Source organism: Trachypithecus francoisi, unplaced genomic scaffold (genome assembly GCF_009764315.1).
Source record: "Trachypithecus francoisi isolate TF-2019V2 unplaced genomic scaffold, Tfra_2.0 Lachesis_group0, whole genome shotgun sequence".
Taxonomy (NCBI): domain Eukaryota; kingdom Metazoa; phylum Chordata; class Mammalia; order Primates; family Cercopithecidae; genus Trachypithecus; species Trachypithecus francoisi.
This window is the reverse complement of record NW_022681453.1, coordinates 161534225-161553640: the sequence shown is the minus strand read 5'-3', so window position 1 is coordinate 161553640 and position 19416 is coordinate 161534225. Positions and strand designations below refer to the sequence as shown.

Sequence of the window (19416 nt, the reverse complement as noted above, 5' to 3'; positions counted from 1 at the left end):
GGTCTCGATCTCCTGACCTCGTGATTCGCCCGTCTCGGCCTCCCACAGTGCTGGGATTACAGGCTTGAGCCACCGCGCCCGGCCTATTTTTTGACTTTTTAATAACAGTCATTCTAACTAGTGTTAGATAGTATCTCATTGTGGTTTTGATTTGCATTTCTCTAATGATCAGTGATTTTTAGCTTTTTTTCATATGCTTATTGGCCACATGTCTGTCTTCTTTTGAAAAGTGTCTGTTCATGTCTTTGGCCTACTTTTTAATGCTTTTTTAAAAAATTTGTTTAAGTTCCTTATACATGTTGGATGTTAGACTTTTGTCAGATGCAAATAGTTTGTTAAATTTTCTCCAATTCTGTAGGTTGTCTATTTACTCTGTTGATAGTTTCTTTTGCTGTGCAGAAGCTCGTTAGTTTAATTAGACAGCATTTGTCAATTTTTGCTTTTTTTGTAATGGCTTTTGGCGTCTTCATAATGAAATCTTTGCCCATTCCTATGTCCAGAATGGCATTGCCTAGGTTGTCTTCCAGGGTTTTTATAGTTTTGGGTTTTACATTTAAGTCTTTGATCCTCAACAAAATACTGGAAAACAGAATCCAGCAACACATCAAAAGGCTTATCCACCATGAACAAGTAGGCTTTATCCTTGGGATACAAGGTTGGTTCAACATATGCAAATCAGTAAATCTGATTCATCACATAGAACTAAAGACAAAAACCACATGATCATCTCAATAGATGCAGAAAAGACTTTCGATAAAATTCAACACCCCTGCTAAACTTTTCTATTAAAAACTCTCAATAAACTAGGTATTTGAGGAACATGCCTCAAAATAATAAGAGTCATCTATGACAAAACCACAGCAAACATCATACTGAATGGGCAAACAATGGAAGCATTCCCCTTAAAAACTGGTACAAGACAAGGATGCCCTCTCTCACCACTCCTATTCAATACAGTATTGGAAGTCCTGGCCAGACCAATCAGGCAAGAGAAATAAATCAAGTGCATCAAAATAGGAAGACAGAAAGTCAAACTATCCCTGTTTGCAGAACACATGATTCTATATCTAGAAAACCCCACAGTCTCAGCCCAAAAGCTTCTTAAGCTGATAAACAACTTCAGTGAAGTCTCAGGATACAAAATCAACAAACAAAAATCACTAGCACTCCCCAAGAGCCAAATTGGGAATGCAATCCCATTCACAATTGCCACAAAAATAATAAAATACCTAGGAATAGAGCTAACCAGGGAGGTAAAAAATCTCTACAAGGAGAACTATGAAACAGTGCTCAAAGAAATCAGAGATGACATAAACAAATGGAAAAACATTCCATGCTCATGGATATGAAGAATCACTATCATTAAAATGACCATACTGCCTGGGGCAATTTATAGATTCACTGCTATTCCTATCAAGCTACCAATGACATTCTTCACAGAAGTAGGAAAAACTATTTTAAAATTTATATGGAACCAAGAAAGAGCCCAAATAGCCAAGGCAATCCTAAACAAAAAGAACAAAGCGGGAGCCATCATGCTACTTGACTTCAAACTATACTACAAGGCTACAGTAACTAAAACAGCATGGTACTGTTACAAAAACAGGTACATAGACCAATGTAACAACAGAGAGCCCAGAAATGGGGCCACATACCTACAACCATCTGATCATTGACAAGGTGACAAGAACAAGCAACAGAGAAAGGACGCCCTTATTCAAAAAACGGTGCTGGGATAACTGGCTAGCCATATGCAGGAGATTGAAACTGGGCCCCTTCCTTACACCTTAGCCATTTTTTTCACATTTAATTATCCTTTTATTGTCATTTCTTTTCTTCTTTTTTATTATTTTAAGTTCCGGGATACAAGTGCAAAACATGTAGGTTACATAGGTATGCAGGTGCCATGGTGGTTTGCTACATTTATCAACACGCCATCTAGGTTGTAAGCCCTGCATGCATTAGCTATTTGTCCTAATGCTCTCCTTCTCCTCGCCCTGACCCTCCAACTGGCCCCCGTGTGTGTTGTTGCCCTCCCCATGTCCATGTGTTCTTATTGTTCAACTCTCCACTTATGAGTGAGAACATGCACACCTTAGCCATTTTTATGCTGGTCATGTTTGCCCTTCAACAGGGGATATTTGATTAGAGTTTCCCTAAAGCAGTGATGTTCAACATGATAGCCACTACCCATATGTGGCTAATAAGCATTTGAAATATACCTAGTCTGAACTGAGATGTACTATAAGTATAAAATATGCACCCCATATGGAAGAACAAATGTTAAAATAGAAAGTATCTCATTAATAATTTTTATATTGTTTTCATGTTGAAATAGTATTTTTGATATATTGGTTTAAATAAAATATATTATTAAAATTAATTCCATCTTTTTACTTTTTAAAAATGTTGCTATTAGAACATTTAAAATTACATTTAAGGTTCACAATATATTTCTTTTGGATGGCACTACCCTAGAGGTTGAAACATGGCTCTGAATTAATTTCAAACAAGTTGCTGGTGGTGAATAAATATTTTTTGATGGCTGTAAAACAGGGTAATTATAACTTTTATAACTTCATGAGCAGACTTGAAAGACATTTACTTCTCAGCTTTAGAATAAAGGAGGTATTCTCAGCAGGGTTTCTATAGACCCTAGATTTGCTGAAAAGCATTAAATGGGTAGAAACTAGGTGCTCTAGGGAAATGCCAAATATATTTCCTGAGACAGAACTGGGATGGAGAATTTTTTGTTACAGCCTGGAGTAAATTAGAAGGCAGCTGGAAGGAGCCTTCAAATTCAAAGAAATGAAATGTTCCTTTCACAAATTAAAATAAAAAAGCTGGCCCAGATGTTTGCTTATGACATGCTCACACATCTTTTTGCTTCTGCCAGATCATGTTATTTGTGCCAGATGTGAGAAGTTTCCAATGAAGACAGGCATATTTGTTAAAAAGCCAGGCTTGCTCTGCATGAAGCATTAACTTTAAAAGGTGGAAGGGAAATTTTGTACTAGTGCAGTTTTAAAACACCACTCATGAAAGAGCACTTGCACAGAGTGCTTTTGTGCATTCGAGATGCTTGTCTGTCGACTTTACTGTGACCTCCCTTCACCCTGCGCTCCAGGGTTTGCACGCAAGCTTGACAAAAGGGTAAGAAGTAATGGTTGGTGCCCTGAGCACCTCTTCATCCTTTTTCAACAGCATCAGGGGCTATATCCATGGCCCCAGAAGGTCACACATTCTCACCTCCTCCCACAGTGCCCACCCAACAGCTGAACCCTTGCCTTTGCTGCATACTAAAAGGGCTCCCGACAAATTATTCCCAGGTGTAGTGTCATAAAGCGGCTGTAGCTTTTCAGTCAAAAACCTATACAAATAAATCATATACATGCTGAATAATACTTTACAAAAAGCAAACATAGATTATAAACATTTAAGGTAAAAAAATATACTGCACATTTTATAGGATGGCCAAAAATGTACAAGGAGACCGACGTACTAAAATATACATGTGCAGCAAACACAAATACAATTCCATCACCACAGATTTGACATAACACTGTTAGCAAAAATAAAGAGTGAACATTTAATAATAGTTCTTCTTGACTTCTTAAAACTTAGAAGGGAGATGATTTGGATATCCTACTTCTTTGTAAAAGACTTTTCAAGGAAGTTTGAAATCATACCTTCTAATTCCTCTCAATACATATTTCCTAATTTTTTTTTCTTTTTCTGGAGGCAGAGTCTCACTCTGTCGCCAGGCTGCAGTGCAGTGGCATGATCTTGGTTCACTGCAACCTCCATCTCCCGGGTTCAAGCAATACTCCTGCCTCAGCCTCCCGAGTAGCTGGGAGTACAGGCACATGCCACCATGTCCGGGTAATTTTTTTTTTTTTTTTTTGTATTTTAGTAGAGACGGGGTTTCACCATGTTGCCCAGGCTGGTCTCAAACTCCTGAGCTCAGACAATCCACCCACCTTGGCCTCCCAAAGTGCTGGGATTACGGGTGTGAGCCACTGCACCTGGCCATATTTCCTAATTTTTATTATATGGCCCACATGTAACTATGTTTACAGTGATTTGTAACAACAGACTCAGTAGTATATAATTTATAATGAAATTTCAAAAAATCATGAATATCTCACAAAATGTTGGTCCCATTTCTACTTGTGTTTCTCCAGTGGCAGAACTCAAGTCCTCCTGAAGAAGCTGATTCCACTTTTATGTTTATTAGCATGTCTCTCCTTTCCCTGAGTTTTGGGTTGTTTTCCTGTATCTTTACACTTATGTGTCCTAATTCCTTCTAGGAAACCAAAGGACAATGCAAATCCTTCTTCCTTATGACGGCTCCTTCATGTCCACAGGGAGCTCTAATGTTCAAGTTCTCTAGAGAACAAGAATCTGAGAAAGTTGAAGGAACTGTCTACACTCTTGTGTGCAGAGGTGTTAAAGCATTTTAAGAACTATTTAATCTTTCACAAAGATACATACCTCTCATCAGACTATATTTAAATACAGACATAAATACGCCTTATTGAAAAGGATCACGCTGTTCATGTAGAGAAAGTCTCTCTGCCACAAGTAATGTTTTTGTTCAATGTTAGTGTAGTGCACCAGGCTACAATAAATTCGAATAAGTAATCATCCTTACATGTGCATACAACTTCTTCTTGAAGGCTACCCTTTGTGTTGCTCGCTCACACATGATCTGCAAAGCACGTTCCGCCAAACCTACTGTTCTCATACAGTGGTGGATTCTGCCAGGTCCAAGGCGGCCTTGGGAAATTTCAAATCCCCTACCTTCACCTGGGAAGAAAGGGGAAATAAAGCGGGAATGTGAAAATGGCCTAGCCCATTCCTTTTGTTATTTATACAAATCCTGGGAAAGTGATGAGCTGCCCTTAATAAAATGGCTTTCTGGTGAAGTCAGTTCTATAATAAGGTTCACTATGAATTCATGGGAATTTTGATTTCTATGTTTTTGAAACCACCACCATTAAACATTTCAAATTTAAGAACTGTCTCTTAAGTATATACTATGCATAAGCTATTTTATTAGTGCTGCAATAGATACAAATTTGGAATAACGCATAGTCCCTATACTAGGAGTTTAGAATCCAGAAGAGTGGGCAAGGGTAAGGGATATAGAGAGAAACAAAGAAAGGCAAAGGAGGAAGAGACTTTCTTTTCATCATTATAACCTTAGGGCCTGGCAGGTATCAGGGGCTTGGTTAATGGATGGGATGAACACAAAACATTCCTGGAAGAGGTAGTATTCTAGATGTTCTTTGAAAGGGATATAGGATACTAATAAGCAAGAGGATGGCATACAGTGTTTGAAGTTATTTATGCTTCTAACTTATATCTAAGACTTGAATTCATAAAGTACTGAGGTTTTCTTAAAACAAATAGAGGCCTACAGATCATGTTCTAGGAGAAAGTGTGTTGCTCTGAATTGTATAATTTTCATATTAAGTTATCTTTTCAATTGACGTGATATACAAAACCACATCCAACAATTAAATAAAACCTCACCATTCCATGTAAGAAAATCCACCAAATAGAAAACTTTCCCTTGACAAATGGAGTAAACAAGAAGGGAAAGTATTAGGTTGGTGCAAAAGTAATTGTGGCTTTTGCCAAAAACCGCAATTACCTTGGTGCAAAAGTTACTGTGGTTTTTGAACTGCAATTACTTTTGCACCAACCTAATATCTAAATCAAGGTAGACTCCAGGTCTAAATCTGGAAAGACTTATCTTTTCCAGATTTAGAGCTGAAAGTATTAATATACAATACTGAAGAATCATTTCCAAATTCAACTCACCTAGTATTAGATTTGTGGCAGGAACTCGCACTTGATTAAAATGGATCTCAAAATGTCCTCCATGAAAATTATCTATAAAATAGAAAATAAAATTTTAAAGAGCAAAAGGAGTTGAGTAGAGAAGAGTCACATATACTTAATCTGCTGAAATACAATTACTTGAAGAAAATAGGATTTCAAAGATCCATATGGCATGAACATTCCAAAGTAAGCCTCAGCCCTGAACCCCAAGGACCCAGCAGCCCAGAAAACTCATCAACTGTTCAAGAAGAGAAACTCTTTGATCCAGACGTTTTCTAATTCATTCTCTGAAGTACAATTTCAGAGAGTTAGGAAAAAGGAAGACTAGGCTCCATAGCTACAGCCAGAGTATTTTGTTTGTTTTATTATTGCTGCTTCTTTGAAATATTTTACATATGGGGTTCCAAAATATTTGCATGGAAAAAAGTTTCAATGTTTCAAAAATTAAAAATGAGTAACGTAATCCAAGTTTCTAATTTTATCATTGTGGAAACCAACGCCTAAAGATGAGAAGGATCTGCTTGAGGGGAAAGAGCAGGCTTGGCATTAGTGATGATACAGAAAATGGACCTTCAGGCAGGTTTACTACCAGTCTACACTTGTTCCACTGTGTGTTCGTCTCTTGAAAACACTGGCATTTGAATCACTGAGGCCAGGAACACGTTCACATTTTATCTTTGCATTATCCCTTCTCCCCGCCAAGTTCTAGAGATAATCTCATGCTAACGCTACTCTCTTTTCCTGTCAGAAGAGACAATAATCAGCCTTCTCCACACTATTTCTTTTGGCCTTCGACACAGGGAGTTGGAGAGGTGCTAGTAAAATTTTCATACTGAATATTCAAATGTAGCCTCTGCAATGGAAACTATCTGCAGTTCAACTATATTATAAATGCATTTTTGGTATCTTTGAGGCTGTTTCTCTGCAACCCAACAATTTCCTACGTGCAATTTTCTCCAGCAAGCTTGTTCATCCCATCTTGCCACCTATGCTTACCCCGTGGTACACCCTACAGCTGCATCTTACTGATAAGTGATTCTATAAAACTACAAGTCTTATATCTGCTGCTTGAACATATTCATTAGTCATATTCAATGATAAAAAGAAAGCCAGGAGCCGGGCCCAGTGGCTCATGCCTGTAATCCCAGCACTTTGGGAGGCTGAGGAGGGTGGATTACCTGAGGTCAGGAATTCGAGACCAGCCTGGCCAACATGGTGAAACCCCATCTCTACTAAAAATACAAAAATTAGCTGGGCGTGGTGGCTAAGCAAATACTTCCTAAGAGAGTGATCTTAGCAAATATTTATTGGTCACAATGAACATGTGCCACGGTAGATGGCAGGAAACAAATGGATCTTTGCTTCTTAGAAATCCCACCCAAGGGCAGAGGAAGGAAGAGTTTTGCCCTCAAGTCAAAAACTGCTTTTTAACAGTTCTTGTAAGTTGATTAAGAAGGCTAAAATTGGAGACAAAAATAATTTTATTGTGGATTATCTGTGCATTAATCCATTTTTATGAATGACAGAGAGAAGACCAGTAGAGTTGCTCTTCCTTAAATACAATCTTCCCTTTCCCAAAAAGTAAACAAAATGAGGTAGAATGCTATACTATTTCTTTTTTTATTTATTTATTTATTTATTTATTTATTTTTATTATACTTTAAGTTCTAGGGTACATGTGCATGACGTTTATATCATGTATAACTCCCCAATGCAATCCCTCCCTCCTCCCCCCTCCCCATGATAGGCCCCAGTGTGTGATGTTCCCCTTCCCGAGTCCAAGTGATCTCATTGTTCAGTTCCACCTATGAGTGAGAACATGCGGTGTTTGGTTTTCTCTTCTTGTGATAGTTTGCTAAGAATGATGGATTCCAGCTGCATCCATGTCCCTACAAAGGACGCAAACTCATCCTTTTTTATGGCTGCATAGTATTCCATGGTGTATATGTGCCACATTTTCTTAATCCAGTCTGTCACAGATGGACATTTGGGTTGATTCCAAGTCTTTGCTATTGTGAATAGTGCCGCAATAAACATACGTGTGCATGTGTCTTTGTAGTAGAGTAATTTATAATCTTTGGGTATATACCAGTAGTGGGATGGCTGGGTCATATGGTACATCTAGTTCTAGATCCTTGAGGAATCGCCATACTGTTTTCCATAATGGTTGAACTAGTTTACAATCCCACCAACAGTGTAAAAGTGTTCCTATTTCTCCAATCCTCTCCAACACCTGTTGTTTCCTGACTTCTTAATGATTGCCATTCTAACTGGTGTGAGATGGTATCTCATTGTGGTTTTGATTTGCATTTCTCTGATGGCGAGTGATGATGAGCTATTTGGCTCTACTCTGAACTCCACCAGCAATTTTATTAAGACAGTTGTCAGAGACAAAGGAATATCTAAGAATCTATTTCATGCATTAAAATACTATTGCCTTCTATGTTACTGCATGTTCTAGCTTTCCTGCTTGCTAATGCATGGTCATATGTATTGAATACCTACCTATGTAGCCAAAAACTGACAAAGGCCTTATTATTTCTACTCCAGGTGTGTTCATGGGAACAAGAATCATGCTGTGCTGTTTGTGTCTAGTCAAAAGACAAATCATGTTAGAAAAAGTTTGCAAAGAAGAAAAGCAAAACCGGTAACAAGCAGAGTCACAACTATCTTTTTGATGTTTTCATGTCATCATGCAAGCAGTGATGACTGGAATGGGACCTGTGTAAAAGATGTACACCAACATAGTCTGATGCAGGCTGTGATCTGGAACGGAAACAATGATTTGAAAATAAATGAGTTGTTTGATTGAGGCTTCTCACTGCTCAACAATGGTAACTGGAAGCTTATATAATTAAACATTTCAAGACTATTGCCTTTGATCTAAACATTTAATCACTTCATTACACAGGTCTGAAAAAATTTAGGTCTGATAATTTAATCCAAACAGCTTTGATAATTTAGCAAACTTTCTAATACTGAAAATTCCACAGTGAAGAATGTTCAGCAATACTCCCTAAAATGTTTTCCAAATACACCTGTTAGAAAATACTTGTGAAATACAAATATATGACATTTACTCTCATATTTTATATTATGATTTGTGAGTCCAAACAGTGAATTTTAAGTAAATTACATAGATAGGAGGAAAGATTGACTCATTCCTACACAAGTTTCTCAATCAGAATTGTTTAATTACCTGGAGACAGAAGTATTTTGAGTTTTTCCCAAAACAATTGCGATTTTGCACTTGGGATTCCCAGCTCCTAAAACCAAAGGGAACACAAGCAGATTATAAAAGGAAATTTCTAGTTTGACATTTCACCTTGAAGGTTCTAATCCTTCCCATTTTACCTATGGCAGAAAACAAAGAGGAAGAACATTCTTGATTCATTAAGATAATAATTCTTTTGTAACGCTACATATCATCCAAGAAAAATGATTAGGCAAGGACAAGAATGGACTCCATCCATGAAAGCTGCTACACAAAAATAACCAGAAGTGAAAGCAGCATGAAAGAGTTGACACCTCTCCCATATACACCATTTCAGACATCAGCATGCTAAAAAAGCTGAGAAATTTTGTATGTCTAATGTAATATTTTATATGTCAACATATATGAGGCTGTGATCCTGCTTTCAATAAGCCTGGTTCTCATTTATTAATTTCTTAAGGGTAAAATTTTAAAAATATTTTCTCATTTTAATGCAAAATTTTAGTTTATCACAGTTCAGGGGTCGGTAGCAATTGCCTACAAGGGTCTTTTTGCAAAAAATACTTTTCATGTTTACTAGTAAGTCTAAGCATCTAGTCCCTTGGAGAAACTACCATTTAACTAGATTTTCAATTACAAGGCCACACAGAACTGGATCAGATTAAGTTAAACACATCTGTACAAAGTCTCAAACAAATGATCGGACTCTTTTTTCTCATTTATTATAAAAAGAGGTTTGAGGAGATTTGAAATCATATAAAGATTTAATGAGAAATGTTAGGAATTATGTCAAATAGTTGAATAATATTATAAAATTCCAGGAGTTAAAAGGATAAACTCCGTGGAACATATTAAAGGACACTGCAGGGATGTAATCAGTAAAATTCAGACTGTGGGAAATTTATAAGACAACTAATCCAATTTCTTCAACAATTAAATTGCGGCCGGGCGCGGTGGCTCAAGCCTGTAATCCCAGCACTTTGGGAGGCCGAGACGGGCGGATCACAAGGTCAGGAGATCGAGACCATCCTGGCTAACACGGTGAAACCCCGTCTTTACTAAAAGATACAAAAAATTAGCCGGGCGAGGTGGCGGGCGCCTGTAGTCCCAGCTACTCGGGAGGCTGAGGCAGGAGAATGGCGTAAACCCGGGAGGCGGAGCTTGCAGTGAGCTGAGATCCGGCCACTGCACTCCAGCCTGGGAGACAGCCAGACTCCGTCTCAAAAAAAAAAAAAAAAAAAAAAAACAATTAAATTGCAATAAAAAGAAAAAAGAAAGAGCAGTAGCTTGTAAGAACAAAAGAGAGAGACTTAAAAGGCATATCAACCAACAGCAATTTTTAGACCTTACTTAGATCCTAATTCAATCAAGCAAAATAAAAAGTATTAATGATAATTATTAAGCAATTAGAAATGTGAATAGTTATTGGATAGGTAATGATATTAAGTAATTTTAGGTGTGCTAATGGTATTGTGGTTATATTTTTTAAAAAGCCCTTACAGAGATATATACTAAAATATTTGCGAAGGAAATTATGTGATGTCTGAGATTTATTTCAAAATATTATGGGGAGAAGATGGGGAGAAGTTAATAACAGATAAAACCTCAACAAGCTACCCTTTCTTTTCTCTTAAGTGTGAATAGAAAACAAAGAATCTGTAATATATAAAAAGAACCTGCAATATTAAAGAGAATGGCCAAAAATGTAAGAGACTCTTAGAGCCAAAACATGAAGTCTAACATCAGAGTAAAAGGAGTCAAATAAAGGGAAAACAGAGAAGAACAAAGGGAATAATTTATTGAATAAATGTGTAGAAGAAAATTTTCTAGAACAGAAGAAAAACATCTTCAGATTGAAAAAGCCATTGACTATCAAGAAGAATCTATTAAATGCTTGTGACATTTCAAAACATCAACGATGAAGGGGAAATCTTAAAAGGTTTCAGAGAGAATAAAACAAGCCAACTAAAAGAAATGAGGATTAGCCTGGCATCAGACTTCTCAACAGCCACAAGGGATGCCAGATGAAAATGAATAGTTCAACTTAGAATTCTATACTTGTCCAAACTATCAATTTATGTAATGGCAGAATAAATACATATTCAGATATGTAAGGTCTCAGAGAATTTAACTATTTTTCTCAAAAAAATTAAGAATATACTCGAGCAAAATAAGGGAGTAAATCAAGAAAAAGGAAGTCCTAGAATCCAAAAGATACTGGATCCCAGGAAAGTATTATCTGAAAATCCTAGGATAATTGCATCAAAGTATGCCTAAAGGGTAATCAGTCCAGATTGGAAAATAAATACTGAAATCTTTTAAGAGAGAGGTCTCCAGAAAAGAAAGTCAATAGAAGTAAAGGTGCAATCTAGAGATGTGTGTGTATGTAAGGGGAAGGAGATATTATAAAAGCAAATAATGCAAATAAAGAGACATGGCAATTAGAAACTCCAGGAAAATAATGTTGAAATACACAACTGTGGGTCCAAATATAAAATAATGTGACATGAATTTAATATATAGTATATAAGAAAAGCATTCTAATTGACCTTAATTCTAGAAACATTCCTTAGAATGGCCCAGGTGATTTTATATTGCATCAGTTACAGAAGGACACAAAATCTAACATACTACTTAGGCCAGTATCAAACAATATTTACATGGTCCTCTAAGCTAAGTGCTGTGTATTGGTTTTCAAAGTTTATAGTCATCCTGTAGTCAACTACAATTGTGGTTGTAAGACAGAACATAAATATTACTAATCCTGACAATGTGAAAGTATAAGCTATAGCTGATACAAGTTACAACAAGAAAGGGAGGGATAAACAGTATAGAAAGGGTTAAGAGTATACATATTCTTATATTAAAGTAGAATTTGAATAGAATCTGTGAAATGAGGATGCAGAGAACTTTAACAATTATTTGAGGTTTAAAAAATAATAAAAAAAACAACGTAATAAGATATATACATTAAGAAAGAGCAGAGAGAGTTATGAGACAAATGAGCGAAATTGTCATTATTCAAATTGGGGAGTCAATGGATACTGTCTAAAATGAATAAATTAAGAAAGAGAAAAAATATTTTATCTGTAATTATAATGGAAACCAGAGAACTAAAAACAGAAACTGTTAAAAAAAAAAGTTTTCTCTAGGGCATGATGTTGGGATGTGGAGACAGGAAACAATGCTCTTAGATATTTTTTTTTCCTTTGTTACTACTTCTAACTGGATAATAATAATGACTTTAAAAACATTAAAGAAAAAATCCATCTTGTAAACAAATCTGTGGATCCCCAAGTAGGACACTGAGAGGCTTGTTGAGTGAACTACATTGTTTTATTTTTCTTTCCGAATTTCCTTTTAATCTGAATATCTAATCTGAGGGCTGTGGAGGAATCATTTCCCCACTTTTGTGTAATACATAACTCCAGAAATCCTACATGCACACTCTGCCTGATAAAATGCTAAAACTGATTTTTAAAAAACCACCTAAAATAGATATTATCTGAGAAAGGGAGGGAAGGAGAGGAAGGCAGTGTGCCTAAAATGGGTGACTCTGTTCATCTCCAGGCTGGCGGCAGAATAAGGAGACACCTTAAACTGACTTAGAACTTGAATCATAAGCCTGCTTTCTCCACAGTCACAGTCTCAGAATTCTAAGAACATACAATCATATATACATATAAATGATTTTATCTATGACTAAAAAGGAAGAGAGAGAACTCTTAACTGGAACAGGAATTTTTTAAAAAATATGCATTAAATTGACCAAGAGATGTCCCACTGCAATCAGATAACAAATATGTTGGGCAAAATTCTCTCTCCCATTTTTCCCACAAATACATGACTTATTGTCTATATTACATCTGAGATAGAAAAACCATTTTCTCTACCTTCTGGGCATTTGCTCCATAATCTCATTAAATAAAATAAGAAACTATCATACCGAAAATAAATTAATTTTTCACTAAAAGAAAAATTACAAGCATTTTCATAAATACAAGTTAAAAAATGTAATGTTTTTCAAGTAGAACACTTTATCATGCATCAAAAAGTCTATAATAGGCTGGGCACGGTGGATCACGCCTGTAATCCCAACGCTTTGGGAAGCCGAGGTGGGAGTATCACCTGAGGCCAGGAGTTCAAGACCAGCCTGGCCAACATGGCAAAACCCCATCTCTACTAAAAATACAAAACATTAGCCAGGCGTGGTGGCAGGCGCCTGTAATCCCAGCTACTTGGCATGCTGAGGCAGGAGAATTGTCTGAACCTGGGAGGCAGAGGCTGCAGTGAGCTGAGATCGCGCCACTGTATTCCAGCCTGGGCAACAAGAGTGAAACTCTATCTCAAAAAAAAAAAAAAAAAAAAAAAATCTCTAGTATATGCACTGACATTAGACAATAAAGACCCTTAATTCAGGTTAAACACATTCATTTTACATCAATCAAAAATAATTAGCAGTTTTAGAATTTTTAGAGTTTATTCTTTCAAACACAAATCTCTCCCTCTTGCCTCTTCTTGAACTCTACACATATTTTAGAACTAAATGGTCCCTAGGATTGTTCATTTCTTTATATCTTTTCTTCATATTGGATAATTTCTATTGTCTATCTTCAAGTTCATTATTTCCTCTGTTATTATGTTATTAAGCCCAGTCAGTGAATTTCTTTTCACATATTTTACCTTTAAGTTCTGATATTTCTACTTGGTTATTTTCTGTTTTCTATTTCTCTTCTGATATTTCTTATCGTTTTATTTTTCTTGACCTCAATAAGCACATTTTAATAGCTGCCTTAAGTCCTTGTCTGATGATTCCAACATCTGAATCATTTGGGTGTTGGCCTTTCCCCTTGAAAATGGGTCATGTTTTCCTTATTCTTCATTGGTTGAGCAATTTTAGATTGTATTCTGGACGTTGTGATTTTGTTTTTTTTTTTTTGTTTTGTTTTGAAACTCTAGATTCTGTCATATTGCTCCACAGAATGTTGATGGTTTTGTTTTGACAGGCAATTAACTCAGGTAGAGTAAAACTGCAGAGTCTATCACAATTCAGGTGGAAATCAAATTTCAGTGTAGTTCTTATTATTTAGCTGCAAGGTGCTTTGAGTTTGCCCTGTGCATTACTTTCATTCAGGAGTTAGCCAGACACCCAGTTTCCACATGAAAGCTGGAGCTCCCCTTTTCTGGCGTTTTCCTTTCTAGGAATACCCACCTCATTTCCCAGCAGTGATGGCTGCCCTAGACACTCTCCTCTGGTTTCTCAGGACACAGAGATCTGAGTTTTCCAAAGAAGCTTTAGCTTTCCTGTTCTACACTTTTTCCTCAGGCTAAACTCTAAAAATGAAAAGCTCACCCTATGCCCATCTCACTTTCCAAATTTTGACTCCCCTACAAAATCGGCTTGCCTTTTGTTTACTCCCCTGAGGATTTCAGGCAGGCAGGTATGTATGTATGTATGTATGCATGCATGCATGTATGTATTTTGTAGCTTTTTAGTTGTTATCTGTGGGAAGGTTAATCTTAAGTACTTACTCCACCCGACTGGCAATAGAACTCCTCCAGAGTTCTTACCTTTAAACTTTGCCAAAAACCAGGTCTTCACTTACCCAGTGTTATAATTTCTTATACATTCATTAATATTTGAATACAAATATACATTTTTATTCATGACAAATACATTAGTTTTATTTATCAGCTGAAATTTGAGAAATGCAATGCTCACTTCAAAATGATCACATAAGCAGAATTAGAAATCTTAGAAGCTCTCAAATTTCAAAACTAATAAAACCAAGAGCTTAAAATTCTAATCTCCTCCATTATTCCATACTATAAATAACATATGTAAAGTATAGTTAAGATTGAAATGCAATGCCTTTAAAACTGTTGCTTATAATTTAGATTCCTTCAAATTTAATGGAACCTATGTTTTAATCAGTTCAGAAAGGACCATCCTCATTTGTACTAATGAGAAAAGATCCCCCATTAACATATTTAAAAGTTAAGTTTAAAAATCTCAAATGTCATATTCTTCACAGTAACTCTATTTGGCTTTCCTAATTTATCCAAACATCTAAATTTTCAAATTGTTTACCATTGTTTATATTTACAAGAACATGTCCTTTTGATTTTTACAGATGTTAACAGGTAAAGAAACTGCTATGGTCTGAATGTATGTGTCCCTCCCTAGAAGTCATGTGTTGGAATCCTAACTCCCAAGCTGCTGGTGACGAGGTCCCAAAGGAGGTGATTAAGTGATTAAAATGGAATTAGTGTCTTTATCAAAGAGGCCTGAGTGAGCTTAGTCACCTTTTTCACTATATGAGGACAGAACAAGAAGGTGCCATCTATGAACCAGAATGCAGGCCCTCACCAGGCACCAGCTCTACCGGTGCCTTGTTCTCGGACTTTTCAGCCTCTAGAATCATGAGAAATACATCTCTGTTGTTTAGAAGTTACCTAATTATTGGTGTTGTATAATAGTGGCCTGAATGGACTATGACAAAATTCCACTAATCTGAGGACCAACGCAAAGAATATTAACAAACCTCCTTTAATCATTAAAGATTTAATGATTTAATGGCAGATGATTTAATGGCAGATGACAATACTTACCTTTCATTGTGGATGTTACCTGAATGACTTATCTGGAAATGCTCAGTTGGGGGAATCTTTTATCCCTGGCTATGCAATAATATGCAATCATGCTTTGATTCTTAGTTAGAAATTAAAGAGGAAGAATCATTTACAGAGTGTTCGCTTCTAATTTTTCAACTGGATATTTTTCTACTTGGGGCTATCTTTGAGGTTTTAGTTGTAGGAAGCCTTGGCCAGTGCCTCTCTAGATGCCTACAGGCTGAAGGATCAAAGCTACTTGCCTCACATAATGCATTGTGTGGGCATACTCCTTGGTAGGCATACTTCTGAAAATCAGATTAGGACATAACATGATTTGAGGTTCATTTTCATGAGAAATATTTTCTTTAAAAAAACCCCAAACTTGTATTTTAGGTTCAGGGGTAAATGTGAAGGTTTGTTACATAGGTGAACTTGTGTCACTAGGGTTAGTTGCACAGATTATTTCACCACCCAGGTATTAAGCCCAGTACCCAATAGTTATCTTTTCTGCTCCTTTCCCTCCTCCCACTCTCCATGCTCAAGTAGACCTCTGTGTCTGTTGTTTCCTTCTTTGTGTTCATAAGTTCTCGTCATTTAGCTCCCACTTAGAAGTGAGAACACGCGGTATCTGGCTTTCTGTTCTTGCGTTAGTTTGCTAAGGATAATAGCCTCCAGCTCCATCCATGTTCCTGCAAAAGACATGATCTCATTCTTTTTAATGACTGCATAGTATTCCACGGTGTATATGTACCACATTTTCTTTATCCAATCTGTCATTGATGGGCATTTAGGTTGATTCCATGTCTTTGCTATTGTGAATAGTGCTGCAATGAACATTCACATCCATGTGTCTTTATGGTAGAATAATTTCTATTCGGCCGGGCGCGGTGGCTCAAGCCTGTAATCCCAGCACTTTGGGAGGCCGAGACGGGCGGATCATGAGGTCAGGAGATCGAGACCCTCCTGGCTAACACGGTGAAACCCCGTCTCTACTAAAAATACAAAAACTAGCCGGGCGAGGTGGCGGGCGCCTGTAGTCCCAGCTACTCGGGAGGCTGAGGCAGGAGAATGGCGTAAACCCGGGAGGCGGAGCTTGCAGTGAGCTGAGATCCGGCCACTGCACTCCAGCCTGGGCGACAGAGCGAGACTCTGCCTCAAAAAAAAAAAAAAAAAAAAAAAAAAAGAATAATTTCTATTCCTTTGGGTATATACCCAGTAATGGGATTGCTGGGTTGAATGGTAGCTCTGGTTTTTTGTTTTTGTTTTTGGATTTTTTTGAGACAGTCTCACTCTGTTGCCAAGGCTGGAGTACAGTGGCGCGATCTCAGCTCACTGTAATCTCCCTGCTCCCAGGTTCAAGTGATTCTCATGCCTTGGCCTCCTGAGTAGCTGGGATTACAGGCATGTGCCACCATGCTTGGCTAATTTTTGTATTTTGGGGTTTTGCCATGTTGGCCAGGCTGGTCTCGAACTCCTGGTCTCAACTGATCCTCCCACCTCAGCCTCCGAAAGTGTTGGGATTACAGGCAGGAGCTACCGTGCCCAGCCAGTAGTTCTATATTTAGCTCTCTGGGCAATCTCCATACTGCTTTCCACAATGGTTGAACTAATTGACACTCCCACCAACAGTGTATTAAGTGTTCCTTTTTTTCTACAACCTCATCAGCATCTGTTATTTTTTGGCTTTTTATTAATAGCCATCCTGATTGGTGTGAGATGGTATCTCATTGTGATTTTGATTTGCATTTCTCGAATGATCAGTGATATTGAGCTTTCCTTCATATTTTGTTGGCTGCATACATATCTTCCTTTGAAAAGTTTCTGTTCATGTCGTTTGCCCACTTTTTAATGGGATTGTTTTTCTCTTGTAAATTTGTCAAGTTCCTTATAGAAGCTGGATATTAGACCTTTGTCAGATACATAGTTTGCAAATATTTTCTTCCATTCTGTAGGTTGTCTGCTCTCTCTGCTGATAGTTTCTTTTGCTGTGCAGAAGCTCTTAAGTTCAATTAGATCTCACTTGTCAATTTTTGCTTTTGCTGTGATTTCCTTTGGTGTCTTTGTCATGAACTCTTTGCCCATCCCTATGTCTAGGACAGTATTGCCTAAGTCGTCTTCCAGGGTTTTTAATAGTTTTGGGTTTTACATTTAAGTCTCTAATTCATTTTGAATTAACTTTTGTATATGTTGTAAGGTAGGAGTCCAGCTTCAATCTTCTGCATATGGCTAGCTAGTTATCCCAGCACCATCTATAAAATAGGGAGTCTTTTCCCCACTGCTTGTTTTTGTCAGCCCTGTCGAAGATCAGATGGTCATAGGTGAGCAGCCTTATTTCTGGGCTCTCTGTTCTGTTCCATTGGTCTATGTGCCCATTTTTAGAGATATTTTTCTTTCTCTACTTTCCATTCTAGCAATCAAGAACACTTGGGTAAATCTTTCAAAGTTTCACTGATGCTAGATATCCAGCATCAGTGAGCTGAAGTAAAATCTTCTTTCTATTTCCTTTGAACCCTGGCCTAAAGCCCTCTTTTTCTAATATTCAGAATATGTAATTTTTTATCTAATACTTCCCAATATTACTTCTTACCTCATTCTTTCTATCATTTAAAAATGCTGGCCGGGCATGATGACTCATATCTGTAATCCCAAAAGGGAAGCTGAAGCGGGAGGATCACTTGAGCCCAGGCATTTGAAACCAGCCTGGGCAACCTAGCGAGACTTCATCTATACAAAAAAATTTAAAAATTAGCCAAGCATGGTGCAGTGTGCCTATAGTCCCAGCTACTTGGGATGTTGACGTAGGAGGATTGCTTGAGCCCTGGGAAGTCAAGGTTGCAGTGAGCCGTGATCATGCCCCTGCATTCTAGCCTGGGCAACAGAGTGAGACCTTGTCTCAAAACAAAGCAAACAAACAAAAATGTTGCCACAGACTTACATAAATGCCCAATAGATTTCAGATACCAGGTAAATATTGAAGAAACTCAAGAAGCAAGGCAAATAATTATTTGATTCTGTCTTCCTCAATCTTATATGGAGAACAATTAATATTCTAAAAAATACAATTTTTAAGTTGGATGTCTTTTGTGACCATTAAGTAGAGGAAGTAAGGGTGAATGCATAGTTTGTAGAATTTGAAATATTTGTATTTAACAACGATGTTTCAGAAAAATGAGAAAAACCCTTCTCAAAGATATCATCTCCCCTTAGCTATAAGCAGAATTTGGCAAGTGCAGCAGTTGAAACAACCTTCTTTTATAGAGAGTTTTGCTTGTTTGTGGCATTTTAGTTAATGAACAGGATACCCAATGTCATAAATAAAAAATATTACAGGAAATCTGAATAGACCAGAGAACATTTAAACACATATGCTGTGTCACAGGCCTTCATGAATGAAAACGGATGGCCTAAAGTAATTTTGTTTTTAATCCAGACACTGTGGTATTTCAAGGCTGTTCAAGTGCCAGGATTAAATCAGGCTGAAAATTACATCTCCCTGATGTTAGTTGGTGATTTTTAATTTCTTAGGCTTTTATCCACAAAATCATTTTCAAGCAAAATGAGATACGATAGGTGGATAAAAAAACATGTTTTTTTTGAGTAAAGTGTGGTTTGTAACTATTAAGAAACTGATGTAAACAATTACATACCATGAAGCACAGATAGCTATCCACAAATTCTCAAGGCTGTTTCTTCTACCAACATTGAATTTCTGAGGTGGAACAATTGAACTTCATTTG

The 19416-nt window shown here is 37.1% G+C and overlaps 1 protein-coding gene across 2 annotated transcripts in view; it reads right to left on the bottom strand.

Moving 5' to 3' along the window:
* ACAD11 (acyl-CoA dehydrogenase family member 11) overlaps nt 1-19416 on the bottom strand; it is a 93379-nt gene that overhangs the window by 13621 nt on the left and 60342 nt on the right. The window contains exons 14-17 of one of the 2 annotated variants that reach the window (XM_033212664.1): nt 9050-9116; nt 8356-8441; nt 5830-5901; nt 4655-4809 (exon numbers count right to left, since the gene is read on the bottom strand). In XM_033212664.1, the coding sequence (XP_033068555.1) occupies nt 4655-4809; nt 5830-5901; nt 8356-8441; nt 9050-9116 (380 nt within the window). The remainder of the gene's footprint in view (nt 1-4654; nt 4810-5829; nt 5902-8355; nt 8442-9049; nt 9117-19416) is intronic. The other variant, XM_033212665.1, reaches the window with a different exon arrangement.